The sequence below is a fragment of the Harpegnathos saltator genome, unplaced genomic scaffold (genome assembly GCF_003227715.2).
Source record: "Harpegnathos saltator strain DR-91 unplaced genomic scaffold, Hsal_v8.6 scaffold100, whole genome shotgun sequence".
Taxonomy (NCBI): Eukaryota; Metazoa; Arthropoda; class Insecta; order Hymenoptera; family Formicidae; genus Harpegnathos; species Harpegnathos saltator.
In genome coordinates, this window is record NW_020229874.1 from 24,466 (window position 1) to 36,051 (window position 11,586).

At 36.4% G+C, this 11,586-nt stretch overlaps 3 protein-coding genes across 7 annotated transcripts; 1 reads left to right on the plus strand and 2 right to left on the minus strand.

Annotated features, from left to right (window-relative positions):
* Nucleotides 1-336: 336 nt before the first annotated feature.
* On the minus strand, nt 337-2,757 carry LOC105182964 (uncharacterized). Of its 4 annotated transcripts, XR_003112773.1 has the most exons (4): nt 2,329-2,756; nt 1,298-2,044; nt 1,126-1,185; nt 337-566 (listed from the first exon to the last, which is right to left on the minus strand). XR_003112773.1 is itself a non-coding variant. In XM_011140800.3 (2 exons), exons 1-2 carry the CDS (start codon nt 2,397-2,399, stop codon nt 1,648-1,650), a joined length of 468 nt encoding a protein of 155 aa, XP_011139102.2. In that variant the 5' UTR covers nt 2,400-2,757; the 3' UTR covers nt 1,342-1,647. The 4 variants fall into 4 exon arrangements, 1 of the variants encoding a protein (XP_011139102.2); XR_003112774.1 differs by lacking the exon at nt 1,126-1,185; XR_003112772.1 differs by lacking the exon at nt 1,126-1,185 and having other exon boundaries at nt 1,239-2,044.
* Nucleotides 2,758-3,482: 725 nt separating this feature from the next.
* Nucleotides 3,483-4,791, minus strand: Rpb11 (DNA-directed RNA polymerase II subunit RPB11). Its single transcript, XM_011140799.3, has 4 exons — nt 4,504-4,791; nt 4,320-4,409; nt 4,066-4,240; nt 3,483-3,990 (listed from the first exon to the last, which is right to left on the minus strand). The coding sequence occupies exons 1-4, from the start codon at nt 4,554-4,556 to the stop codon at nt 3,955-3,957; spliced, it is 354 nt and encodes a 117-aa protein (XP_011139101.1). The 5' UTR covers nt 4,557-4,791; the 3' UTR covers nt 3,483-3,954.
* A 1,373-nt stretch (nt 4,792-6,164) lies between these two features.
* Sirt7 (sirtuin 7) lies at nt 6,165-11,325 on the plus strand. Of its 2 annotated transcripts, XM_025297953.1 has the most exons (6): nt 6,170-6,544; nt 6,632-6,733; nt 6,897-6,995; nt 7,160-7,257; nt 7,558-7,773; nt 7,969-11,325. In XM_025297953.1, exons 2-6 carry the CDS (start codon nt 6,671-6,673, stop codon nt 9,134-9,136), a joined length of 1,644 nt encoding a protein of 547 aa, XP_025153738.1. In that variant the 5' UTR covers nt 6,170-6,544; nt 6,632-6,670; the 3' UTR covers nt 9,137-11,325. The 2 variants fall into 2 exon arrangements, with proteins under 2 accessions (XP_019696885.1, XP_025153738.1); XM_019841326.2 differs by lacking the exon at nt 6,632-6,733 and having other exon boundaries at nt 6,165-6,229.
* The last annotated feature ends 261 nt before the right edge of the window (nt 11,326-11,586 follow it).

Sequence of the window (11,586 nt, forward strand, 5' to 3'; positions counted from 1 at the left end):
AGGAAAAATTGATATAAATTCAGATGAGATTGAATAAAAAAGATCATATGTGTAATGAAGTAGAACCTTTTATATATTTACTTGTTTTTTATTTTTAAACATTATTTCATAACATGTATTTCAACCTTGCATATATAAAATATATATATATATAACATGAACATATATTATACTTATCAGTCAATATTAATGCAGATTTTATTAGCTCAGTCTGCATTATTGATGTCATATTGCTTTTAAAAGAATAGCCAATAAGCCACTTCCACTTTCCATTAAGACTAACAAGCATAAACATCAATGCCTCGGTTGCGATCTTGTCTTTGGAATCCATTTCTCCCAACAGTCCCATATTTCCATAATCAGGTATGCCTACCATTTGATGCTTATAATCATCCCATATCATTCGTTTTCTAAGTGCCATGGCATCTAACACGAGATTACAATATCGATCATCTGTCGACAGTTTTCCTATCTCGGATAATACGTTTTCATGGAAGCCAGGCTCTGCATCAACTGACAATAGTAGTTGTCTCAAAGTTGATGGAGCAGGTAATCTGAACATTTTCCTGGAAAATATGTAATATTTTACTAAAAAAATATATATATAGAGTTTGCACTAATAATGAACATTAACATTATTTCATTGTAACATATACAAGATGCAATTATTAAGCAATAAAAATATGATCCCATTTTATATTAAAATTGCAGCATTTTTTTCAACTTCACATCAACAATTTACTTCACCACAGTTTTTTTTCTATGAATAACAGTAACAAATTATTTTTTCATAAATACATGTAATATCAACAATAAATACAATACCAAGTTTCATTACCATTCACCAGTTACAAGTTAGTTAAATATTTAACTTTAAAAATTTTTAAATTTAACATCTAGCTAAATTGCACACCATGCAAGATTTTATAAAAAGAGTTTAAAAATATTTTATAATAGTATGAGCTATTTGCATTGAAGAACAGAACAGAATATTGAAGAAGAAACGAGTTAAAAGCAGAAAATGTTAATAATTAGTTATTTTTTTATGAAAAACAGGTTATTTAATAAAATAAAACTTATGCCCATGCAGCATACAATGTTCTAAGAACATCTCAAAAAACATACTTAGAATGTTAGAACATCATTAAGACGTTTGTAGAAAGTATCTGTGTTGTTTTAATGTATCTATAACGGACAATAAGGACATTAAAAAAGAAGGGAAAAAGAAAACCTATTACCTACAAAATGCATAACCTTTTGGTGATGAAAAATACAAGGATAAAGCAAACTCTTTCACCTCGTCTGTATAACGTTCACCTTTACTTCTGGTTTTTTACTTCATTTTGCATAATTTCGAACATAACACCACCAAAGTGTTCTTTTAGTAATTACAAACTGTCATTATCCATGATTTGCTTTTGTTGTAATTCATTAAGCATTGTTTCCATTGAACTAATCTTTTTATCACGTCTCTGCAACTTCCATTTCAATTTTTATTTTCCAGTTTTATTTTCATTTTGTAATTTCTTTAAACTTTTAGATTGAACCGTCTCCTTAATAGATGTTTCTTCCTCTGAGTCTGTATTTGTTGAGTTGCTTCTAATACTTCGTGTATCGGATATAATGGAATATTCTCCTGGTTTCATTTCAACAGCTATCTGTTTTGTATTTAGGTGTATAACTCCTTTTTCGATAGGTGTATATAATTAATTCCATTAAATTTGTGTTCTTTATAGCAGCTTCGTTATCAATATAATTATGATCAATACTGTCAGTCAAGATACTGGTTTTACTATTTTCAATATTGAAAACTTCTTTTACATTTAACAATGTATTACACTGCTCATTTTCTTCATTATTTGAAGACTGGCCTCTTGGCATCGCATCTGGACGTAAAATTACACGAGTATATCCCGTACCTGCTATAATATCATTTCTGCTAAAATGCAAACTACATATTTTGCTGTTCTTAATTGACTTCCAATTTGGTTTTTTAGATACAGCTATCCATTTATGAAGACGATTTTCATCTTTCAAGGAAAACCTGTAATATTATAAGATACTACAAGATATTACAAGATACTATTCGACAAATGACACTATATATCCTGTTATTATCCTGAATAGTGTTATAAATGTTTTTTTACATGGTTACTACATGGTTACTACAATATTGTACAGATAATTTAAATGATACTTGCATCCTTCACTTGTGCTTTTCTTTCTAAATATAAAGATGTTTCATCTTTACTCATTATTCTTATAAAAGCAGCTCTTCATTTAATCTAACCAAAATAATATGTTTCGATAAACAAATACTATACATACCTAAACAAATGTACACCACTTTTCGATTTCGATTTCATATTACAATTTCTCACACAGCACTGTTTTCCCATCACTTTTTCTTTTCGTTACTTTTTCTTCTAACCTCTTTGATCTTCTGTATTTCTTCACTTTATCCATATGACTAGAGTAGTCTATAATGAAACACGTGACACATCACAGATATTACAAATTCATACGCACGGTACTCTCAATATGGCGTCTTCACCCCACCATCATCCCATCGCCAGAAGTCAGCAGTCTAGTTAGTATATAAAAGGCTGTGTTATCAGTACTATTTCTAATTGGAAATGGCGTTCCATCTTTGTTGTATGTACGTGTAATAAATGATAAAGACACAGAATGATGCATCAGTGCTGACCATAGACATAGTTGGTCTGTTCTTTTGAGCTGCACTGCTCAACTAGTGCGGTAAAGTAGAGTGAGATAGCTATATTTTTTCTCACTTTAACTTAAAAGAATAGACCCAACATGCTTAAAGCCAGCGACACACGGTGCTTGTTTTCGTGCTGGATTGCTTGCTGAATGAAAATGCTGCATTTTGATTGGTACATTTCCATCCACCTTCGAAAATGTACCAATCAAAACGCAGCATTTTCATCCAGCAAGCAATCCAGCACGAAAACAAGCACCGCGTGCCGCTGGCTTTAGCTGAACGGCTGTTACATTTAGGGCCGGTTGTTCCAACTTCTTGGTAGGTTAAACTGATAGTTAAATCATATGTTTGTCTTCGTTTTTCCTTCAACCAAGACAAAAACAGAGATATGATTTAACTAACAGTTAACTTACCACGAAGTTGGAACAATTGACCCTTAACGTCATGTGGTCTGTTCTTTTTAGCTGCACTACTGAACTGGTGCGATAGTTAAAGTGAGAAAAAATATAGTTGTCTCATTCTAACTTATTGCACTAGTTCCACAGTGCAGCTAAAAAGAACAGACCCCATGGTTAAACTCGCATTGCATTCCACATCGTATTTATAACTATATAACTGTTATATATAACTGTTTATATAAACCTATAGTCTGTACGAATAAGGTCTCAAAGATCTTTCGTTCCTTTCGTCAAATGTAGATTATGATCGGTTAATAATAAACGGTCGAAAGTAGAATGGGGAAGAGAGTAAAGACACAAAAACAAGTTGCTCGATTTTTACTAGCACTGCGGTAACAGATTCTTTGGATAAATGAAATAGCACGTGAAAATTAGCGTTATAAAATTTAAGACATTGACAAAAATATAAGCAACGCATTCAGTAATGCATAGAAATATCATATTCACCAGTGTACAAAGTTAATTCAAAGTCTTATGACTTGGGACATGGTGTTGCCAAATATATTTGCATGTTACTCAAAATTTCCACTTATTCACATTTACCTCCAGCAAATGACAAAATTACTTTTACAACTGTTTTTATCTGTAATATCGTAGAGCATACAGCATACATTCTTTCCATCACATAGCTAGAGAAACTGTGATAAACTTCATCAAAATCAGGTAATGTCAAATTTAGGTAAAATACAATTACAATATATATATATATGTATATATGTACACACACCACACACACACATACCACACGCACAGATCTCAATCAAATATATTTATTTAATCTAAACCTTCCTTCTTCTCCTTGATAGCCTCCTAATAAACAAAAACAGCTCTTTGTAAAATTATATGTACAATATTACTTTTTCTTCTGCAGCATACATGCATTACCTTAAAACGTTCCTCAAACAAAGAGAGTTCTGCAATTAAATCTGTGATAGCATGCATAAATGCTTCGTGTGGTGTATAATCGGATGTGGTTTGTATTCTAATAACAAACTTGTGTTCCAGTGGATGTGGAACTTTGTAACCAGCAAACAACACTTGAGGATCTTTAAGCAATTGACTACAAGAAAAAAATTATCATTAACTGGCAACCTAAAATATAGAAAATTGCAGTCACAGCAATATTGTTGTTTGTTTACTTGCGGATCATGTTTCCTAGTGTATGGTCCTCTTTGTTGACTGTAAAGATAGCGGCATTAGGTACTTTGGTGTCTTGTTCCTTTATTATCCTGGAAAAAATGCGATTGTCAGAAGGGAGCTTTCACACATTTAAATCGAAAACAAGGTAGGCTCTAAACACAGATATCAAATATTTTATTATACTTCTTCTCTCCTTCGTATAACAAAAATGATTCAAAAGTCGGCGGTGCATTCATTTTCCGCGATAAATTTTTATTAAAACACCTTCCTTAAAATTTCTCGCGATAAAAACTAAATATTGGTTCGAGCCACTCGGGCGTTTCGTTGAATTTTTTGTTGGTAAATGTTTTGAAAAAGTTTCGAGACTTGTTAAATTTAGGGTTAGGTAACGTAAGTAACGGCTCCTTCGTCCTCCTAAGGCCGGTTACACACAGTACGCAAACGCGTTGCCGCACGTTTGCGTCCCATGTATAACCGGGTCAATTCAATTCAATTCAATTCAATAGATGGCTCTGGGCGTATGGGTTGCCGCTCCAACGCCACTTTCTGGTTAAAGCCAGCGGCACACGGTGTTTTCGTGCTGGATTGCTTGCTGGATGAAAATACTGCGTTCTGATTGGTGCATTTCCATCCATCTTTGGAAATGTACCAATCACAACGCAATATTTTCATCCAGCAAGCAATCCAGCACGAAAACAAGCACCGTGTGCCGCTGGCTTTAGTGTTCACCAAAGAAAATGTATAACCGGCTCAAGGGTTCTTGCGCATAGAACGCGTCAACGGCTGCGTTCAGAGAACAAAGCATTCACACTGAGGCCCAGTTCCACAACTTGCTTTAAACGGAGTTTAAAGCTAAACCGATGGTTAAAAGCAATAGTGTATGAGCACATACTGTTGCTTTTAACCATCGGTTTAGCTTTAAACTCCGTTTAAAGTAAGTTGTGGAAGTGGGCCTGAGCGATTAATGGGTCTGTTCTTTATAGCTGCACTGCTGAACCAGTGCAATAAATTAGAGTGAGAAAAAATATAGGCCGCGTTCAGTAGAACAAAGTGATCAGAGAGCGCTTAGTGATTATTGTCTGTGATTGGAGCATTCTTTTAGATTTTTCATAGACCCAGAAGTATTGACCAATCAGGAGCGAGATTCAGTGAAAAATCTAGTAATGTTGTCCAACTGCTGCGACCCAGTTCCACAACTTGCTTTAAACGGAGTTTAGAGCTAAAGCGATGGTTAAAAGCAATAGTATATGCGCATATACTATTGCTTTTAACCATCGGTTTAGCTTTAAACTCCGTTTAAAGCAAGTTGTGGAACTTGGCCTGAGTCTGCTGAATGCAGCCAAAGTTGTCTCTTTTTAATTTATTGTACTACTTCATCAGTGCAGCTATAAAGAACAGACCCAATGACTATTGGTCTTTACTGTAAAGCCAGCGGCACACGGTGCTTGTTTTCGTGCTGGATTGCTTGCTGGATGAAAATATTGCGTTATGATTGGTACATTTCCGAAGATGGATGAAAATGCACCAATCAGAACGCAATATTTTCATCCAGCAAGCAATCCAGCACGAAAACAAGCACCGTGTGCCGCTGGCTTTAGATCCTTACCGATTCGTTGACCAATAACGTTGACGAATTACTCAACCGTTGTGTTTTCTGAACGCAGCCAACGTTTCCTGTGTCCAATAGAAGAACACATTGCGCTGGGGTACATTAGTGCCAAAAGTTCGTCGGAAAAGAACAGACTTCTATAGAGAGTTCACTGGTAGAATGGATAGAATCATGGAGAATGGCGTATGGGTACACCTTTTTACCTAAAGCCACATAGGCCATATACCGAACTGAACTGAATGGATAGAATCTGACAGCAGATCACAGCGGATTGGTGGCAGAAAGCGAGCAGGATCTGCGGTATGTTTCACTTAAATAAGCTAGAATGGCAGATTCTGCTTGGTTTCTGTCGCCAGTCTGTCGTTATAGTCCGCCGTCGGATCCTCTCGTATTTCTGCCAGCGAATGTTGACAGTCTGTAACGGATATTGTGTCAGATCTGTTCTTGCATATCTGGCTATCTGGGATTACTTGTGTATAATTTCCGGTTACTGTACAACTCGACGAAATTTGTAAAGAATCTTAGCAATTAATGGGACTTTATTTATATTCGTGCAGCGCCGCAAGAAATGAGTCAACTTTATATCTGAGAATCGGGAGGATAGATCTTTAAACTGTAATATTTCTCAAACTTATTGTTACTGTTTTTGCAAAAGTTACAACTCAAACTGAACTTTATCTATTTTCATTATTTAACTGGCAGAACCGATAGAATTATAGAAGTGATTGAATTATCGACCATATGACAGAGGTCACTGCATCTTTTGCACATTTGCACACATTGGCAATAATATTGGTACAAAATGTATGTATATCTGTCAGTGCTCGAAATAATTTCCGTGCAAATAAGCCGACGAAGATCGACTTTTCGTTGAAGAAAATCAGCAACTGTAATAGAAGACGTGTACCGCGTATCGAGTGCGGTAATAGCGGTATATACGGCACTGTGTACGTCGTTTTAATTAAAGATGGAGGAGACGAATAACGACAAGTTCCTATCACGAAGACGTTCCGCTGCTTTGAAAGCTTTTAAAGTAAAAGATGAAAGAGTAGCTACCCTCAAGAAGGTGTGTATATTCTCCTGGCGGGGGGCATAATTCTTCACATATCGTCAGAATATATTCCACACTGTAACAATCGATCCGGCAACGTCTTCCAAGTAGATGTATCATAAACAACAAATCCCTCTCACTGTAAAGAGTGAGCAATTGTGTTTTGCTTTCTTTATCAGGTAGCAGCAATTTTACAAAAGTCCGAAATAGAAAGGACGGCTGAAGAAACCGGAATACTTATCTCGTGCAGCGACGTGGTGAAGGAGGTTAATTTACGGTAATGCCTATTTGGCAAATTTGTGAATTTTAAGAATTACTGCTTTTAAAAATTCTTCTTTTTGCGAGAAATAACATGCACAGGAGTGTCACAGGAGAACTATAAATTTGATATTTTTAGAATGTTTGTCGAGCTATATCTATCATACTGTAACGATGTAAGATCTTATTACTTTAACAATCTACCAATATTTATGTGTATACGCACCCCTAAAAACATATATATATGTACATTTATATAGCGATCTGTACCAAATTTCTTCTTCAATTATAATTAAGTTTTTTGTGATATTGTTTGCAGACAAGAAAAACGAGACAGAATCAAAGCCAGACTAGAGGAAGTCGAAGATGCACCTGAGATCCTGGAGGAGAAGTGCATACGCTTGGCAGCAGCAATTAGTAGAGCGACATCACTGGCTGTATATACTGGCGCTGGTATCAGTACAGCAGCATCTATCCCGGATTATAGAGGGACCAATGGAGTTTGGACTCGAATGCAGCAAGGAAAAGACATTGGGTATGGACACGTTTGATTTAATCTGGCTTGTACATACTGGTGTATACATACATGCTGTGTGATTTTTTTTTAATATGTACTTGTCCATGTGTGTATCGCATGTGTATCCACATAGCATAGTACACAACAGGTGATACATGACAGGTGACAATGATTTACGAGCAACCTTATTATCATATTCGTCATTTTTAATAGGAATCACGATCTGAGCCAAGCGGAACCGACATTAACACACATGGCACTTTATGCGTTGTATAAAGCTCGAGTATTGAAGCACGTAGTCTCCCAAAACTGTGATGGCTTACATTTGCGCAGTGGTATTCCGCGTAATCTTCTTTCCGAAGTTCACGGAAATATGTATGTGGAAGTTTGTAGGGCGTGTAAACCAGCTAGAGAATACTGGAGGCTCTTCGACGTTACTGAAAAAACTGCGCGATATCAACATCATACAGGACGATTATGTCACATATGTAATTCGGTGTTGCAAGATTCTATCGTTCATTTTGGCGAAAGAGGTAGCCTCTCTTGGCCGATCAATTGGAACGGTGCAACCAGAGCTGCGAAGCAAGCAGACGTCATATTATGTTTGGGTTCTAGTCTGAAAGTTCTCAAGAAGTATCCGTGGTTGTGGCAAATGGACAGGCCTGTTCAGAAAAGAGCTTCGTTGTATATCGTCAACTTGCAATGGACCCCGAAAGATGAAAACGCGGTATTGAAGATAAACGGAAAATGTGACGAGGTAATGAGGAAGGTCATGAGCCATCTTGGTTTGGATATACCGCAGTACAATCGTACGAAAGATCCGATCTTCTTTCACGCGGTAAAACTGCAAAACAGCGAGCAGCTCACCACGACTCAACCGTGCCTCGAAGAGCCACCGATTAAGAAAGAGCCTCTGAGTCAAAGTAGTGATGAGAATGTTAAGTGTACAGTGCAACAAACCGATGATAAAGAAGAAGAAGACTGCGTGTCGGCCGTAACAGTGACCGCCGCAACAACTGCCTACCAAGCGCCATTTTTTACCGCGTTACCGTTTCTATCCATGGGCTTGCCGTTTCCTCCTATGTACATGTATCCTCAGTTAACACCGGTATTTTATTATCCTTTCATACAAGTGCCGAACGCACCAACGGAAGCACCAAAACCCAAGCCAGCTTGTTCGTTTTGTATGGAACACGAGGGCTCTCTCTCCTGTCTGTATTATCAACGTGACGGCGACTGTCCCGCACCAGACAAAACTAAAAACGGACAGAAGCAAGAGGAAAGTACGCTGGTGATTCACACGGACACTCCTATAGCGTCTCCCAAGAATCCAGGTTGGTTCGGTAAAGGGTACCGTAAAGGTATGAAGAAGAAACGGTAGCATCTGCTCTATGCGATGTGTGTGCTGCCGCCTCCCGCGCGTTCGCTCTTTGTCGGAATTACAAAATAATCTTACGGCACGTTGTACGATATAGTAATGCGTACATAAGTATTTAAAGCCTCCATATCGTAACGCGACTCGTGCACATTTTGTAGGTTTATAGTAATTTGATTCCAGTATTCGAAGCTTTAACAGATAGACTGAAATTTTCCAAGTAATCCCTGGTAATACTTGAAATTAAGCGATCCATTATTTTTGTCTATTTTATAATATAGAATATCTTACCCATTAAACTTCCAACGTCTGAACTTACAACGCGTACAATCGCGAAGCGAAGGACGAGGGGTACATTTGAACTCGAGACTGTTACAAGAGCCATTGATCGGTGACAATGTATCGAATGTTCTGCGCACCGTTTAACTACAACTTGATCATTTGTGTCATTTCTCCAAACTCCAGTCATCTCACTTGTACACTTTCGCGACAGCACAAGTCGTCGAAGATTCCAAAGTCTATGCTACGTTCGGGATCTTCGCTTGCTCCTTTCCAACAAACAATTTAGAAAGAGAGAGAGAGAGATAGAGAGAGAGAGAGAGAGAGAGAGAGAGAGAGAGAGAGAGAGAGAGAGAGAGAGAGAGATCCGCGACGGTATATTTACGAGTGTATAAATGTACTGGAACAGCCTGTGAAAACACGCGGTGACTGAATCATGTTTTTCAATATGTGAGCAAAATATGTGTACGAAGAGTTGGAGTCCGAGTCAAAGGTTCGAACTACTAGTTTGATCCAAGTGTTAATAATCTGCCAAATCTGAATTCCGCATCCCGCATTGCGTATAACGAACGCTTTCTCTCCTATTTCTTACATCATTGCGATCGAATCGATTGTAACGCACGAGAGTACCGGCGAGGAAGAAGATAGACATAGAAAAACAAAAATAGATAAGTGGAAGAAATTCGAAAAAAGAAAACTCAAAAAGAAGTAAACCAAGAAGAAATTTGTTTCTGAAATTCATACACACGAGGATCTTTATTTATTGGTACTTACGCATTATGTAAGAAAAGATTCTTTGACATATTGATATTGTTTTATACAAATTATATATTATTTATAACTAAAAAAAGCTGCAATATATAGACACAAATACGCATCTCTGGTATGTGTCAAAATTCAACAAATTCATATTCGGAAATATATAGTCATATTCCATATTGTTTTTCTTTTCTTCTTTTTTCTTTTCAAGGAAAATAAGAAAAATGTAGAGAGATGTTCAAATTGTTTCCCTTTTCTCGCCAGTAACGTTGATAAACGTTTAATAAATCTCTATTTCACATTTCACATAGAAATTCTTGTTAGAAACTCTCTCGATATTTTGTAGAAGAATTATCGACTCCGTCCTCCCCGTCTCTTGTTTGTACATATTTTTGTGCTTCATTTAGTATATATTTAATATACATTTGGATTAATCAACAAACTCCAACTTGTTCCTTTCAGAATGCTACCTTACTTATATCGCTACTATCCTACATGTATCGAACTTACGCAACACGTGAACACATATAAAGATAATCGAATGGGGTATTTATATAATAACATTTTCTTAGGATATATACACACATATACTTATGTACGAATATGTATCGCGAGAATTATAATTGTGCGACTTTTTCCTGTTTTTTCTTTATTATTATTATTATTATTATTATTATTATTTCATTTCATTTGTATGAAGTAGTAGAGAACGTTTTCGGGCGATGCCAACGATAGTCTCGTAACAATTTTTGGGCGAATTATATTCGTGAACATGTTTATTCAGTTGTTAACGTTCAAGTGATTGTTGATTGTAAGCAATATGCTAATCGTAGCTTATCTAAATTGTGACTCGATTTACTTGCGCACTTTTATGGAATGTGTTTCTTGTTTTTTATAGGAATGTAAATCTTGTTTCTCGATATTTTTCTCATTTCAGTGTAATAATGTATCGATACGACGAGAAATTAGATTTATATGACACAATAAGTGAACATTCTGTAAGTGTACTCGTATCTGTATTAGAAATGAGTAAGAACATGCAAGAACGAAAAATTCTAGATAGCATCGGGTTTTGTGTAAAAAATAAAAACGTGTTTCTTACTAATTTTTACAGTGAATAAAGAGTCGCTTGTACAATCGTACATCTCTTCTGAAAATGGATAGCCTAACAGATTTAATCGACAAATCTTTTCTTCTTGCCTTCTCCTTTCTCGGACGTTTGTGGAAGGTATTGTGAAGGATTCTACAGGTATAATTTTCGCTGAAAAATTTTCACGTGAAACACGCTCTCGCGCATAAACGTAACAACGTAAATGAAACAAATCATTCGGAAAGAAAAAAAGAAGTAACGCTAAGATATACATAGTGATGCGACATAGGTCCGGCTTGGAGTCGATCGCATCGATACTGTGCACAGG